Source organism: Nothobranchius furzeri, chromosome 1, assembly GCF_043380555.1.
Source record: "Nothobranchius furzeri strain GRZ-AD chromosome 1, NfurGRZ-RIMD1, whole genome shotgun sequence".
In the NCBI taxonomy this organism is placed as follows: domain Eukaryota; kingdom Metazoa; phylum Chordata; class Actinopteri; order Cyprinodontiformes; family Nothobranchiidae; genus Nothobranchius; species Nothobranchius furzeri.
In genome coordinates, this window is record NC_091741.1 from 112,314,332 (window position 1) to 112,328,604 (window position 14,273).

General features: G+C 41.3%; 1 protein-coding gene across 1 annotated transcript in view; it reads left to right on the plus strand.

Annotated features, from left to right (window-relative positions):
- Positions 1 to 7,675: 7,675 nt before the first annotated feature.
- Positions 7,676 to 14,273, plus strand: part of LOC139070781 (uncharacterized) — a 62,999-nt gene continuing 56,401 nt past the window's right edge. Inside the window, exon 1 of the mRNA XM_070553680.1 lies at positions 7,676 to 8,058. Within this exon, the coding sequence (XP_070409781.1) occupies positions 7,676 to 8,058 (383 nt within the window). The remainder of the gene's footprint in view (positions 8,059 to 14,273) is intronic.

Here is a 14,273-nt window from a genome sequence, read left to right on the forward strand (position 1 = left end):
TAAAGAAGTAGTCCAGTTACACATTTGTGGGCTTATAACTTGGCTTCTGAATGCCCTAGAGAGATCAGGTTTGTTTTAGTGTACTCCAATCAACAGCCCCTACAACCACAAAAAGGAATGGAGTCATTTGCACTTATGGTTTTTAAATGGCACCCAGAATTACGTTGCACGAAGCACAATTTCACATCATTCTGGGTTCATTTGTGTGAAAACAAGGTCCAATCACGCTGAAACGTTACAGGAAGGTAGAATATATTGAGTTGCAAGTGATCTGCACGTTTCATGATGATAGCACTTTCCTAACGGGTCAAACCATGTCCCAAAGTTCACCGGATCTGGTGTCACTTTAAAGAAGTAGTCCAGTTACACATTTGTGGGCTTATAACTTGGCTTCTGAATGTCCTAGAGAGATCAGGTTTGTTTTAGTGTACTCCAATCAACAGCCCCTACAAGCACAAAAAGGAATGGAGTCATTAGCACTTATGGTTTTTAAATGGCACCCAGAATTATGTTGCACGAAGCACAATTTCACATCATTCTGGGTCCATTTGTGTGAAAACAAGGTCCAATCAGGCTGAAACGTTACAGGAAGGTAGAATCTATTGAGTTGTAAGTGATCTGAACGTTTCATGATGATCGCACATTCCTATAGGGGGTCAAACCATGTCCCAAAGGTCACCGGATCTGGTGTCACTTTAAAGAAGTAGTCCAGTTACACATTTGTGGGCTTATAACTTGGCTTCTGAATGCCCTAGAGAGATCAGGTTTGTTTTAGTGTACTCCAATCAACAGCCCCTACAACCACAAAAAGGAATGGAGTCATTAGCACTTATGGTTTTTAAATGGCACCCAGAATTATGTTGCACGAAGCACAATTTCACATCATTCTGGGTTCATTTGTGTGAAAACAAGGTCCAATCACGCTGAAACGTTACAGGAAGGTAGAATCTATTGAGTTGCAAGTGATCTGAACGTTTCATGATGATATCACTTTCCTAAGGGGTCAAACCATGTCCCAAAGGTCACCGGATCTGGTGTCAATTTAAAGAAGTAGTCCAGTTACACATTTGTGGGCTTATAACTTGGCTTCCGAATGTCCTAGAGAGATCAGGTTTGTTTTAATGTACTCCAATGAACAGCCCCTACAACCACAAAAAAGAATGAAGTCATTAGCACTTATGGTTTTTAAATGGCACCCAGAATTATGTTGCACGAAGCACAATTTCACATCATTCTGGGTCCATTTGTCTGAAAACAAGGTCCAATCAGGCTGAAACGTTACAAGAAGGTAGAATCTATTGAGTTGTAAGTGATCTGAACGTTTCATGATGATCACACATTCCTATAGAGTTTCAAACCATGTCCCAAAGGTCACCGGGTCTGGTGTCACTTTAAAGAAGTAGTCCAGTTACACCTTTGAGGGCATATAACTTGGCTTTGGAATAGCCTAGAGAGGTCAGGTTTGTTTTAGAGTACTCCAATTAACAGCCCCCATTACCCCAAAAAGGAATGGAGTCATTAGCACTCATGGTTTTTAAATGGCACCCAGAATTATGTTGCACGAAGCACAATTTCACATCATTCTGGGTCCATTTGTGTGAAAACAAGGTCCAATCAGGCTGAAACGTTACAAGAAGGTAGAATCTATTGAGTTGTAAGTGATCTGAACGTTTCATGATGATCGCACATTCCTATAGGGGGTCAAACCATGTCCCAAAGGTCACCGGATCTGGTGTCACTTTAAAGAAGTAGTCCAGTTACACATTTGTGGGCTTATAACTTGGCTTCTGAATGCCCTAGAGAGATCAGGTTTGTTTTAGTGTACTCCAATCAACAGCCCCTACAACCACAAAAAGGAATGGAGTCATTTGCACTTATGGTTTTTAAATGGCACCCAGAATTATGTTGCACGAAGCACAATTTCACATCATTCTGGGTTCATTTGTGTGAAAACAAGGTCCAATCACGCTGAAACGTTACAGGAAGGTAGAATCTATTGAGTTGCAAGTGATCTGCACGTTTCATGATGATAGCACTTTCCTAAGGGGTCAAACCATGTCCCAAAGTTCACCGGATCTGGTGTCACTTTAAAGAAGTAGTCCAGTTACACATTTGTGGGCTTATAACTTGGCTTCTGAATTTCCTAGAGAGATCAGGTTTGTTTTAGTGTACTCCAATCAACAGCCCCTACAAGCACAAAAAGGAATGGAGTCATTAGCACTTATGGTTTTTAAATGGCACCCAGAATTATGTTGCACGAAGCACAATTTCACATCATTCTGGGTCCATTTGTGTGAAAACAAGGTCCAATCAGGCTGAAACGTTACAAGAAGGTAGAATCTATTGAGTTGTAAGTGATCTGAACGTTTCATGATGATCGCACATTCCTATAGGGGGTCAAACCATGTCCCAAAGGTCACCGGATCTGGTGTCACTTTAAAGAAGTAGTCCAGTTACACATTTGTGGGCTTATAACTTGGCTTCTGAATGCCCTAGAGAGATAAGGTTTGTTTTAGTGTACTCCAATCAACAGCCCCTACAACCACAAAAAGGAATGGAGTCATTAGCACTTATGGTTTTTAAATGGCACCCAGAATTATGTTGCACGAAGCACAATTTCACATCATTCTGGGTTCATTTGTGTGAAAACAAAGTCCAATCACGCTGAAACGTTACAGGAAGGTAGAATCTATTGAGTTGCAAGTGATCTGAACATTTCATGATGATAGCACTTTCCTAAGGGGTCAAACCATGTCCCAAAGGTCACCGGATCTGGTGTCAATTTAAAGAAGTAGTCCAGTTACACATTTGTGGGCTTATAACTTGGCTTCCGAATGTCCTAGAGAGATCAGGTTTCTTTTAATGTACTCCAATGAACAGCCCCTACAACCACAAAAAAGAATGAAGTCATTAGCACTTATGGTTTTTAAATGGCACCCAGAATTATGTTGCACGAAGCACAATTTCACATCATTCTGGGTCCATTTGTCTGAAAACAAGGTCCAATCAGGCTGAAACGTTACAAGAAGGTAGAATCTATTGAGTTGTAAGTGATCTGAACGTTTCATGATGATCACACATTCCTATAGAGTTTCAAACCATGTCCCAAAGGTCACCGGGTCTGGTGTCACTTTAAAGAAGTAGTCCAGTTACACCTTTGAGGGCTTATAACTTGGCTTTGGAATAGCCTAGAGAGGTCAGGTTTGTTTTAGAGTACTCCAATTAACAGCCCCCATTACCCCAAAAAGGAATGGAGTCATTAGCACTCATGGTTTTTAAATGGCACCCAGAATTATGTTGCACGAAGCACAATTTCACATCATTCTGGGTCCATTTGTGTGAAAACAAGGTCCAATCAGGCTGAAACGTTACAAGAAGGTAGAATCTATTGAGTTGTAAGTGATCTGAACGTTTCATGATGATCGCACATTCCTATAGGGGGTCAAACCATGTCCCAAAGGTCACCGGATCTGGTGTCACTTTAAAGAAGTAGTCCAGTTACACATTTGTGGGCTTATAACTTGGCTTCTGAATGCCCTAGAGAGATCAGGTTTGTTTTAGTGTACTCCAATCAACAGCCCCTACAACCACAAAAAGGAATGGAGTCATTTGCACTTATGGTTTTTAAATGGCACCCAGAATTATGTTGCACGAAGCACAATTTCACATCATTCTGGGTTCATTTGTGTGAAAACAAGGTCCAATCACGCTGAAACGTTACAGGAAGGGAGAATCTATTGAGTTGCAAGTGATCTGCACGTTTCATGATGATAGCACTTTCCTAAGGGGTCAAACCATGTCCCAAAGTTCACCGGATCTGGTGTCACTTTAAAGAAGTAGTCCAGTTACACATTTGTGGGCTTATAACTTGGCTTCTGAATTTCCTAGAGAGATCAGGTTTGTTTTAGTGTACTCCAATCAACAGCCCCTACAAGCACAAAAAGGAATGGAGTCATTAGCACTTATGGTTTTTAAATGGCACCCAGAATTATGTTGCACGAAGCACAATTTCACATCATTCTGGGTCCATTTGTGTGAAAACAAGGTCCAATCAGGCTGAAACGTTACAAGAAGGTAGAATCTATTGAGTTGTAAGTGATCTGAACGTTTCATGATGATCGCACATTCCTATAGGGGGTCAAACCATGTCCCAAAGGTCACCGGATCTGGTGTCACTTTAAAGAAGTAGTCCAGTTACACATTTGTGGGCTTATAACTTGGCTTCTGAATGCCCTAGAGAGATAAGGTTTGTTTTAGTGTACTCCAATCAACAGCCCCTACAACCACAAAAAGGAATGGAGTCATTAGCACTTATGGTTTTTAAATGGCACCCAGAATTATGTTGCACGAAGCACAATTTCACATCATTCTGGGTTCATTTGTGTGAAAACAAAGTCCAATCACGCTGAAACGTTACAGGAAGGTAGAATCTATTGAGTTGCAAGTGATCTGAACATTTCATGATGATAGCACTTTCCTAAGGGGTCAAACCATGTCCCAAAGGTCACCGGATCTGGTGTCAATTTAAAGAAGTAGTCCAGTTACACATTTGTGGGCTTATAACTTGGCTTCCGAATGTCCTAGAGAGATCAGGTTTGTTTTAATGTACTCCAATCAACAGCCCCTACAACCACAAAAAAGAATGAAGTCATTAGCACTTATGGTTTTTAAATGGCACCCAGAATTATGTTGCACGAAGCACAATTTCACATCATTCTGGGTCCATTTGTGTGAAAACAAGGTCCAATCAGGCTGAAACGTTACAAGAAGGTAGAATCTATTGAGTTGTAAGTGATCTGAACGTTTCATGATGATCGCACATTCCTATAGGGGGTCAAACCATGTCCCAAAGGTCACCGGGTCTGGTGTCACTTTAAAGAAGTAGTCCAGTTACACCTTTGAGGGCTTATAACTTGGCTTTGGAATAGCCTAGAGAGGTCAGGTTTGTTTTAGAGTACTCCAATTAACAGCCCCCATTACCCCAAAAAGGAATGGAGTCATTAGCACTCATGGTTTTTAAATGGCACCCAGAATTATGTTGCACGAAGCACAATTTCACATCATTCTGGGTTCATTTGTGTGAGAACAAGGTCCAATCAGGCTGAAACGTTACAGGAAGGTAGAATCTATTGAGTTGTAATTGATCTGAACGTTTCATGATGATAGCACTTTCCTATAGGGGGTCAAACCATGTCCCAAAGGTCACCGGATCTGGTGTCACTTTAAAGAAGTAGTCCAGTTACACATTTGTGGGCTTATAACTTGGCTTCTGAATGTCCTAGAGAGATCAGGTTTGTTTTAGTGTACTCCAATCAACAGCCCCTACAACCACAAAAAGGAATGGAGTCATTAGCACTTATGGTTTTTAAATGGCACCCAGAAATATGTTGCACGAAGCACAATTTCACATCATTCTGGGTTCATTTGTGTGAAAACAAGGTCCAATCAGGCTGAAACGTTACAAGAAGGTAGAATCTATTGAGTTGTAAGTGATCTGAACGTTTCATGATGATCGCACATTCCTATAGGGGGTCAAACCATGTCCCAAAGGTCACCGGGCCTGGTGTCACTTTAAAGAAGTCGTCCAGTTACACCTTTGTGGGCTTATAACTTGGCTTCTGAATGTCCTAGAGAGGTCAGGTTTGTTTTAGTGTACTCCAATCAACAGCCCCTACAACCACAAAAAGGAATGGAGTCATTAGCACTTATGGTTTGTAAATGGCACCCAGAATTATGTTGCACGAAGCACAATTTCACATCATTCTGGGTCCATTTGTGTGAAAACAAGGTCCAATCAGGCTGAAACGTTACAAGACGGTAGAATCTATTGAGTTGTAAGTGATCTGAACGTTTCATGATGATCGCACATTCCTATAGGGCAGAGATCACTAATAGGCGGACCTGGGTCCGGATCCGGACCGAAATGCTGTCTGGTGTGGACCCGAGCCTAATGCCAAAATAAAGTTCGCCTAATTTTATAACCGCTTCTGGCCGGTGCAGCTATTGCATTCTTTACGGTAGTATTCTAGCATCCACGAACACCCACAGGCCAATTGTGCGCGAGTTTAGTCAGACCACGTGACACCAACAAGTCAATAACATGTTTTATTCCTGCCAGAAAATACAGGCGATACGTAGCGAAAATAAACGGTTTAGACGCCGGAGAGAAGGAGAGCAGCAAAGAGCAGAAATTCGAACAGAGAAAACGAGAGATTCAGGCGGAGAGCGGTGGAAAGAAGGAGACATTCAGGCTAAGAGCAGCGACAAGGAGAGATTCAGGTGTAAAGGAGGAGGAATTCAGTTAGAGAAAAGGAAAGCGGCGACAGGCGACAAGGAGAGATTCAGGCGGGTGAGACGGAGAGAAGTAGAGAAAGCAGAAATGGCAGCCTCTAAAAAACGGAAAGTGGACAGCGAAAATAGAGCATTTAATCCAGAATGGACAGAGTCATTTCTCTTTGTTCTTCCCACTGGTGGCACAAAACCTGTTTGTCTCATATGTTCAGAAACAGTGGCACTTATTAAAAGTGGCAATGTGAAACGCCATTATGAGACAAAACACAAATGTTTTGAAGAAACATATCCCCTCAGATCAGAAGTAAGATCAGAGAAAATACGTAGTCTCAAAGCCCAATATGAACAGTCCACCAGGATCCTGAGCCACACGTTCACTGCTCAGCAACGAGCCCATGAGAGTTCCCTCAGAGTTTCTTGGATTTTGGGTCAGCACAAAAAACCATTTACTGATGGAGAGGTTGTCAAAGAGTGTATGACAGCAGTTGCTGAAACACTGTTTGAAGGAAAAGAAAAACAAGAAGTTTGTGAAAAAATAAAGCAAATCCCCATTTCAGCATCATCTGCTACAAAGAAAAGTGAAATACTGACTCAGGATGTTGTAGCCCAGCTAGATGAAGCCATACAGAAGGCACCATGTGTAGGTTTGGCTGTGGATGAGTCCACTGACGTGTGTGACAATGCTCAGCTGTTGGTTTATGTGAGGTTTTATTACGCAGAGCAGAAAGCATTCTATGAAGACCTGCTGGGTATTACTCCTCTTCAGACCAGCACAACAGGAGAGGACATCTACCTGGCCATTATGGAGATGTTGGCAAAGAGAGGAATTGAGCCTTCAAAAGTGATTTCAATAACTACAGATGGAGCCCCTGCTATGATAGGGAGAGAAAAGGGAGCTGTAACAAGAATGAAGAAAGACAACCCTGACCTCTTAACCTACCATTGCATTATTCATCAATCTGTCCTCTGTGCCTCCCTGTCAGATGAGCATGCTGAGGTGATGACTTCAGTGATGAAAATGATCAACTTTCTTAGAGCGTCCTCTTCCTACCAGCATCGCATGCTTAGAGAATTCCTCAAAGAAGTTGATGCCAATGCTGATGATCTTCTGCTGCACAACAATGTGAGATGGCTCAGCAAAGGCAGAGTTTTAGCACGCTTTTGGGCCATTAGGAGGGAAGTAGCATCTTTTTTGGCAGAGCTAAAACATCATAAGGCAACACAGTTTTCTACATTTCTAGAAAATGAGAAGCAGATGGACAATGTTGCCTTTTTGGTTGATATAACTTCACATCTAAACGAACTGAACTTGAGGCTACAGGGCAAGGACAATTCTATTTGTGAACTAATGACAGCTGTGCGTGCCTTTCAGAGAAAACTTGAAATGTTCAAGGAGGACTTGCAGGAAGACTGTGTCCACTTCCCAGCAGTGCAGGAACAGGTTCAGGGACAGCGAGATGTCTCGTCGTTTGTCGTCTTCATTGATAAACTTATTGCTAACTTCAGCAATCGTTTTGATAGCTTCAGCATTGGCCAGCAGCTCACCATGTTCATTCAGAATCCATTCCTCATCACAGATGTCAGGAGCTTCTCAAAGGAAGCCACACAGCATTTTAAATGGGTCAATGCCAGGGATCTTCAGATGGAGTTAGTTGACCTCCAAGCAAACTTGGCCATGAAAGAACTGTCTGCCAGGACTGACCCGTCCTCATTCTGGCTCCAAATGGTTCCTGAGACAGCTTTCTCACATCTAAAGAAAGTAGCCTTGTACATCCTGACCATGTTTGGTTCCACCCACAACTGTGAGGCAGCGTTCTCCACAATGAACATTATAAAAACAAATATCGTTCCAGGCTCACCAATGAGCATCTCCACACATGCATGAGGATGGCTCTGTCTCCATTCAAGCCCAGGTTCAAAATGTTGGCAGGACAAGCAAGAGCTCACTTCTCTCACTAAGTAAAAATGTGGAAAACATTAACCTAAATATATGTTCAGTTATTACATGTGTGCAAAGTCACATTTTTTAAAATCATTTTAAGACTTTTTAGTTCGCACGTGAAGAGGAAAAATGTAAAAAATTATGCTTTTTCTACATTTATTCTGAAGTTAGTAGTTTGTGAAGATTCAGTTGCCATGTGTTATTTTCTTGTTGACAATTTTTTCTACTTTTATTTAGTAAACGAGAGAACATTCCAAATAAATCATTTACATGTTCAACACTTTAAGTGACAATAAATGTCATAAGTATTTGAATTACACTGAAGTATTTCTGATTTGATATGCAAATTAATAATGCAGATGTTGATAAAACTGCTAGGATACTTAAATACATGTCACACTATTGTAGGTCGGACATAATGATCTTTCGGACCTTGGGCTAAAAAAATTCTTTCTGACTGGACCGTTTTAAATAGTATTTGTATACCCCTGCTATAGGGGGTCAAACCATGTCCCAAAGGTCACCGAGCCTGGTGTCACTTTAAAGAAGTAGTCCAGTTACACCTTTGAGGGCTTATAACTTGGCTTTGGAATATCCTAGAGGTGTCATGATTGTTTTAGAGTACTCCAATTAACAGCCCCCATTACCCCAAAAAGGAATGGAGTCATTAGCAGTTATGGTTTTTAAATTGCACCCAGAAATATGTTGCACGAAGCACAATTTCACATCATTCTGGGTTCATTTGTGTGAAAACAAGGTCCAATCAGGCCGAAACGTTACAGGAAGGTAGAATCTATTGAGTTGTAAGTGATCTGAACGTTTCATGATGATAGCACTTTCCTAAGGGGGTCAAACCATGTCCCAAAGGTAACCGGATCTGGTGTCAATTTAAATAAGTAGTCCAGTTACACATTTGTGGGCTTATAACTTGGCTTCTGAATGTCCTAGATAGATCAGGTTTGTTTTAGTGTACTCCAATCAACAGCCCCTACAAGCACAAAAAGGAAAGGAGTCATTAGCACTTATGGTTTTTAAATGGCACCCAGAATTATGTTGCACGAAGCACAATTTCACATCATTCTGGGTCCATTTGTGTGAAAACAAGGTCCAATCAGGCTGAAACATTACAAGAAGGTAGAATCTATTGAGTTGTAAGTGATCTGAACGTTTCATGATGATCGCACATTCCTATAGGGGGTCAAACCATGTCCCAAAGGTCACCGGATCTGGTGTCACTTTAAAGAAGTAGTCCAGTTACACATTTGTGGGCTTATAACTTGGCTTCTGAATGCCCTAGAGAGATCAGGTTTGTTTTAGAGTACTCCAATTAACAGCCCCCATTACCCCAAAAAGGAATGGAGTCATTAGCAGTTATGGTTTTTAAATGGCACCCAGAAATATGTTGCACGAAGCACAATTTCACATCATTCTGGGTCCATTTGTGTGAAAACAAGGTCCAATCAGGCTGAAACGTTACAAGAAGGTAGAATCTATTGAGTTGTAAGTGATCTGAACGTTTCATGATGATCGCACATTCCTATAGGGGGTCAAACCATGTCCCAAAGGTCACCGGGCCTGGTGTCACTTTAAAGAAGTAGTCCAGTTACACCTTTGTGGGCTTATAACTTGGCTTCTGAATGTCCTAGAGAGGTCAGGTTTGTTTTAGTGTACTCCAATCAACAGCCCCTACAACCACAAAAAGGAATGGAGTCATTAGCACTTATGGTTTGTAAATGGCACCCAAAATTATGTTGCACGAAGCACAATTTCACATCATTCTGGGTCCATTTGTGTGAAAACAAGGTCCAATAAGGCTGAAACGTTACAAGAAGGTAGAATCTATTGAGTTGTAAGTGATCTGAACGTTTCATGATGATCGCACATTCCTATAGGGGGTCAAACCATGTCCCAAAGGTCACCGAGCCTGGTGTCACTTTAAAGAAGTAGTCCAGTTACACCTTTGAGGGCTTATAACTTGGCTTTGGAATATCCTAGAGAGGTCAAGTTTGTTTTAGAGTACTCCAATTAATAGCCCCCATTACCCCAAAAAGGAATGGAGTCATTAGCAGTTATGGTTTTTAAATTGCACCCAGAAATATGTTGCACGAAGCACAATTTCACATCATTCTGGGTTCATTTGTGTGAAAACAAGGTCCAATCAGGCCAAAACGTTACAGGAAGGTAGAATCTATTGAGTTGTAAGTGATCTGAACGTTTCATGATGATAGCACTTTCCTAAGGGGGTCAAACCATGTCCCAAAGGTAACCGGATCTGGTGTCAATTTAAATAAGTAGTCCAGTTACACATTTGTGGGCTTATAACTTGGCTTCTGAATGTCCTAGATAGATCAGGTTTGTTTTAGTGTACTCCAATCAACAGCCTCTACAAGCACAAAAAGGAATGGAGTCATTAGCACTTATGGTTTTTAAATGGCACCCAGAATTATGTTGCACGAAGCACAATTTCACATCATTCTGGGTCCATTTGTGTGAAAACAAGGTCCAATCAGGCTGAAACGTTACAAGAAGGTAGAATCTATTGAGTTGTAAGTGATCTGAACGTTTCATGATGATCGCACATTCCTATAGGGGGTCAAACCATGTCCCAAAGGTCACCGGATCTGGTGTCACTTTAAAGAAGTAGTCCAGTTACACATTTGTGGGCTTATAACTTGGCTTCTGAATGCCCTAGAGAGATCAGGTTTGTTTTAGAGTACTCCAATTAACAGCCCCCATTACCCCAAAAAGGAATGGAGTCATTAGCAGTTATGGTTTTTAAATGGCACCCAGAAATATGTTGCACGAAGCACAATTTCACATCATTCTGGGTTCATTTGTGTGAAAACAAGGTCCAATCAGGCCGAAACGTTACAGGAAGGTAGAATCTATTGAGTTGTAAGTGATCTGAACGTTTCATGATGATAGCACTTTCCTAAGGGGGTCAAACCATGTCCCAAAGGTCACCGGATCTGGTGTCAATTTAAAGAGGTAGTCCAGTTACACATTTGTGGGCTTATAACTTGGCTTCTGAATGTCCTAGAGAGATCAGGTTTGTTTTAGTGTACTCCAATCAACAGCCCCTACAAGCACAAAAAGGAATGGAGTCATTAGCACTTATGGTTTTTAAATGGCACCCAGAATTATGTTGCACGAAGCACAATTTCACATCATTCTGGGTCCATTTGTGTGAAAACAAGGTCCAATCAGGCTGAAACGTTACAAGAAGGTAGAATCTATTGAGTTGTAAGTGATCTGAACGTTTCATGATGATCGCACATTCCTATAGGGGGTCAAACCATGTCCCAAAGGTCACCGGATCTGGTGTCACTTTAAAGAAGTAGTCCAGTTACACATTTGTGGGCTTATAACTTGGCTTCTGAATGCCCTAGAGAGATCAGGTTTGTTTAAGTGTACTCCAATCAACAGCCCCTACAACCACAAAAAGGAATGGAGTCATTAGCACTTATGGTTTTTAAATGGCACCCAGAATTATGTTGCACGAAGCACAATTTCACATCATTCTGGGTTCATTTGTGTGAAAACAAGGTCCAATCACGCTGAAACGTTACAGGAAGGTAGAATCTATTGAGTTGCAAGTGATCTGAACGTTTCATTATGATAGCACTTTCCTAAGGGGTCAAACCTTGTCCCAAAGGTCACCGGATCTGGTGTCAATTTAAAGAAGTAGTCCAGTTACACATTTGTGGGCTTATAACTTGGCTTCTGAATGTCCTAGAGAGATCAGGTTTGTTTTAATGTACTCCAATCAACAGCCCCTACAACCACAAAAAAGAATGAAGTCATTAGCACTTATGGTTTTTAAATGGCACCATGAATTATGTTGCACGAAGCACAATTTCACATCATTCTGGGTCCATTTGTGTGAAAACAAGGTCCAATCAGGCTGAAACGTTACAAGAAAGTAGAATCTATTGAGTTGTAAGTGATCTGAACGTTTCATGATGATCGCACATTCCTATAGGGGGTCAAACCATGTCCCAAAGGTCACCGGGTCTGGTGTCACTTTAAAGAAGTAGTCCAGTTACACCTTTGAGGGCTTATAACTTGGCTTTGGAATAGCCTAGAGAGATCAGGTTTGTTTTAGAGTACTCCAATTAACAGCCCCCATTACCCCAAAAAGGAATGGAGTCATTAGCACTCATGGTTTTTAAATGGCACCCAGAATTATGTTGCACGAAGCACAATTTCACATCATTCTGGGTTCATTTGTGTGAGAACAAGGTCCAATCAGGCTGAAACGTTACAGGAAGGTAGAATCTATTGAGTTGTAATTGATCTGAACGTTTCATGATGATAGCACTTTCCTATAGGGGGTCAAACCATGTCCCAAAGGTCACCGGATCTGGTGTCACTTTAAAGAAGTAGTCCAGTTACACATTTGTGGGCTTATAACTTGGCTTCTGAATGTCCTAGAGAGATTAGGTTTGTTTTAGTGTACTCCAATCAACAGCCCCTACAACCACAAAAAGGAATGGAGTCATTAGCACTTATGGTTTTTAAATGGCACCCAGAATTATGTTGCACGAAGCACAATTTCACATCATTCTGGGTTCATTTGTGTGAAAACAAGGTCCAATCAGGCTGAAACGTTACAAGAAGGTAGAATCTATTGAGTTGTAAGTGATCTGAACGTTTCATGATGATCGCACATTCCTATAGGGGGTCAAACCATGTCCCAAAGGTCACCGGGCCTGGTGTCACTTTAAAGAAGTAGTCCAGTTACACCTTTGAGGGCTTATAACTTGGCTTTGGAATATCCTAGAGAGGTCAAGTTTGTTTTAGAGTACTCCAATTAACAGCCCCCATTACCCCAAAAAGGAATGGAGTCATTAGCACTTATGGTTTTTAAATGGCACCCAGAAATATGTTGCACGAAGCACAATTTCACATCATTCTGGGTTCATTTGTGTGAAAACAAGGTCCAATCAGGCTGAAACGTTACAAGAAGGTAGAATCTATTGAGTTGTAAGTGATCTGAACGTTTCATGATGATCGCACATTCCTATAGGGGGTCAAACCATGTCCCAAAGGTCACCGGATCTGGTGTCACTTTAAAGAAGTAGTCCAGTTACACATTTGTGGGCTTATAACTTGGCTTCTGAATGCCCTAGAGAGATCAGGTTTGTTTTAGAGTACTCCAATTAACAGCCCCCATTACCCCAAAAAGGAATGGAGTCATTAGCAGTTATGGTTTTTAAATGGCACCCAGAAATATGTTGCACGAAGCACAATTTCACATCATTCTGGGTTCATTTGTGTGAAAACAAGGTCCAATCAGGCCGAAACGTTACAGGAAGGTAGAATCTATTGAGTTGTAAGTGATCTGAACGTTTCATGATGATAGCACTTTCCTAAGGGGGTCAAACCATGTCCCAAAGGTCACCGGATCTGGTGTCAATTTAAATAAGTAGTCCAGTTACACATTTGTGGGCTTATAACTTGGCTTCTGAATGTCCTAGAGAGATCAGGTTTGTTTTAGTGTACTCCAATCAACAGCCCCTACAAGCACAAAAAGGAATGGAGTCATTAGCACTTATGGTTTTTAAATGGCACCCAGAATTATGTTGCACGAAGCACAATTTCACATCATTCTGGGTCCATTTGTGTGAAAACAAGGTCCAATCAGGCTGAAACGTTACAAGAAGGTAGAATCTATTGAGTTGTAAGTGATCTGAACGTTTCATGATGATCGCACATTCCTATAGGGGGTCAAACCATGTCGCAAAGGTCACCGGATCTGGTGTCACTTTAAAGAAGTAGTCCAGTTACACATTTGTGGGCTTATAACTTGGCTTCTGAATGCCCTAGAGAGATCAGGTTTGTTTTAGAGTACTCCAATTAACAGCCCCCATTACCCCAAAAAGGAATGGAGTCATCAGCAGTTATGGTTTTTAAATGGCACCCAGAAATATGTTGCACGAAGCACAATTTCACATCATTCTGGGTTCATTTGTGTGAAAACAAGGTCCAATCAGGCCGAAACGTTACAGGAAGGTAGAATCTATTGAGTTGTAAGTGA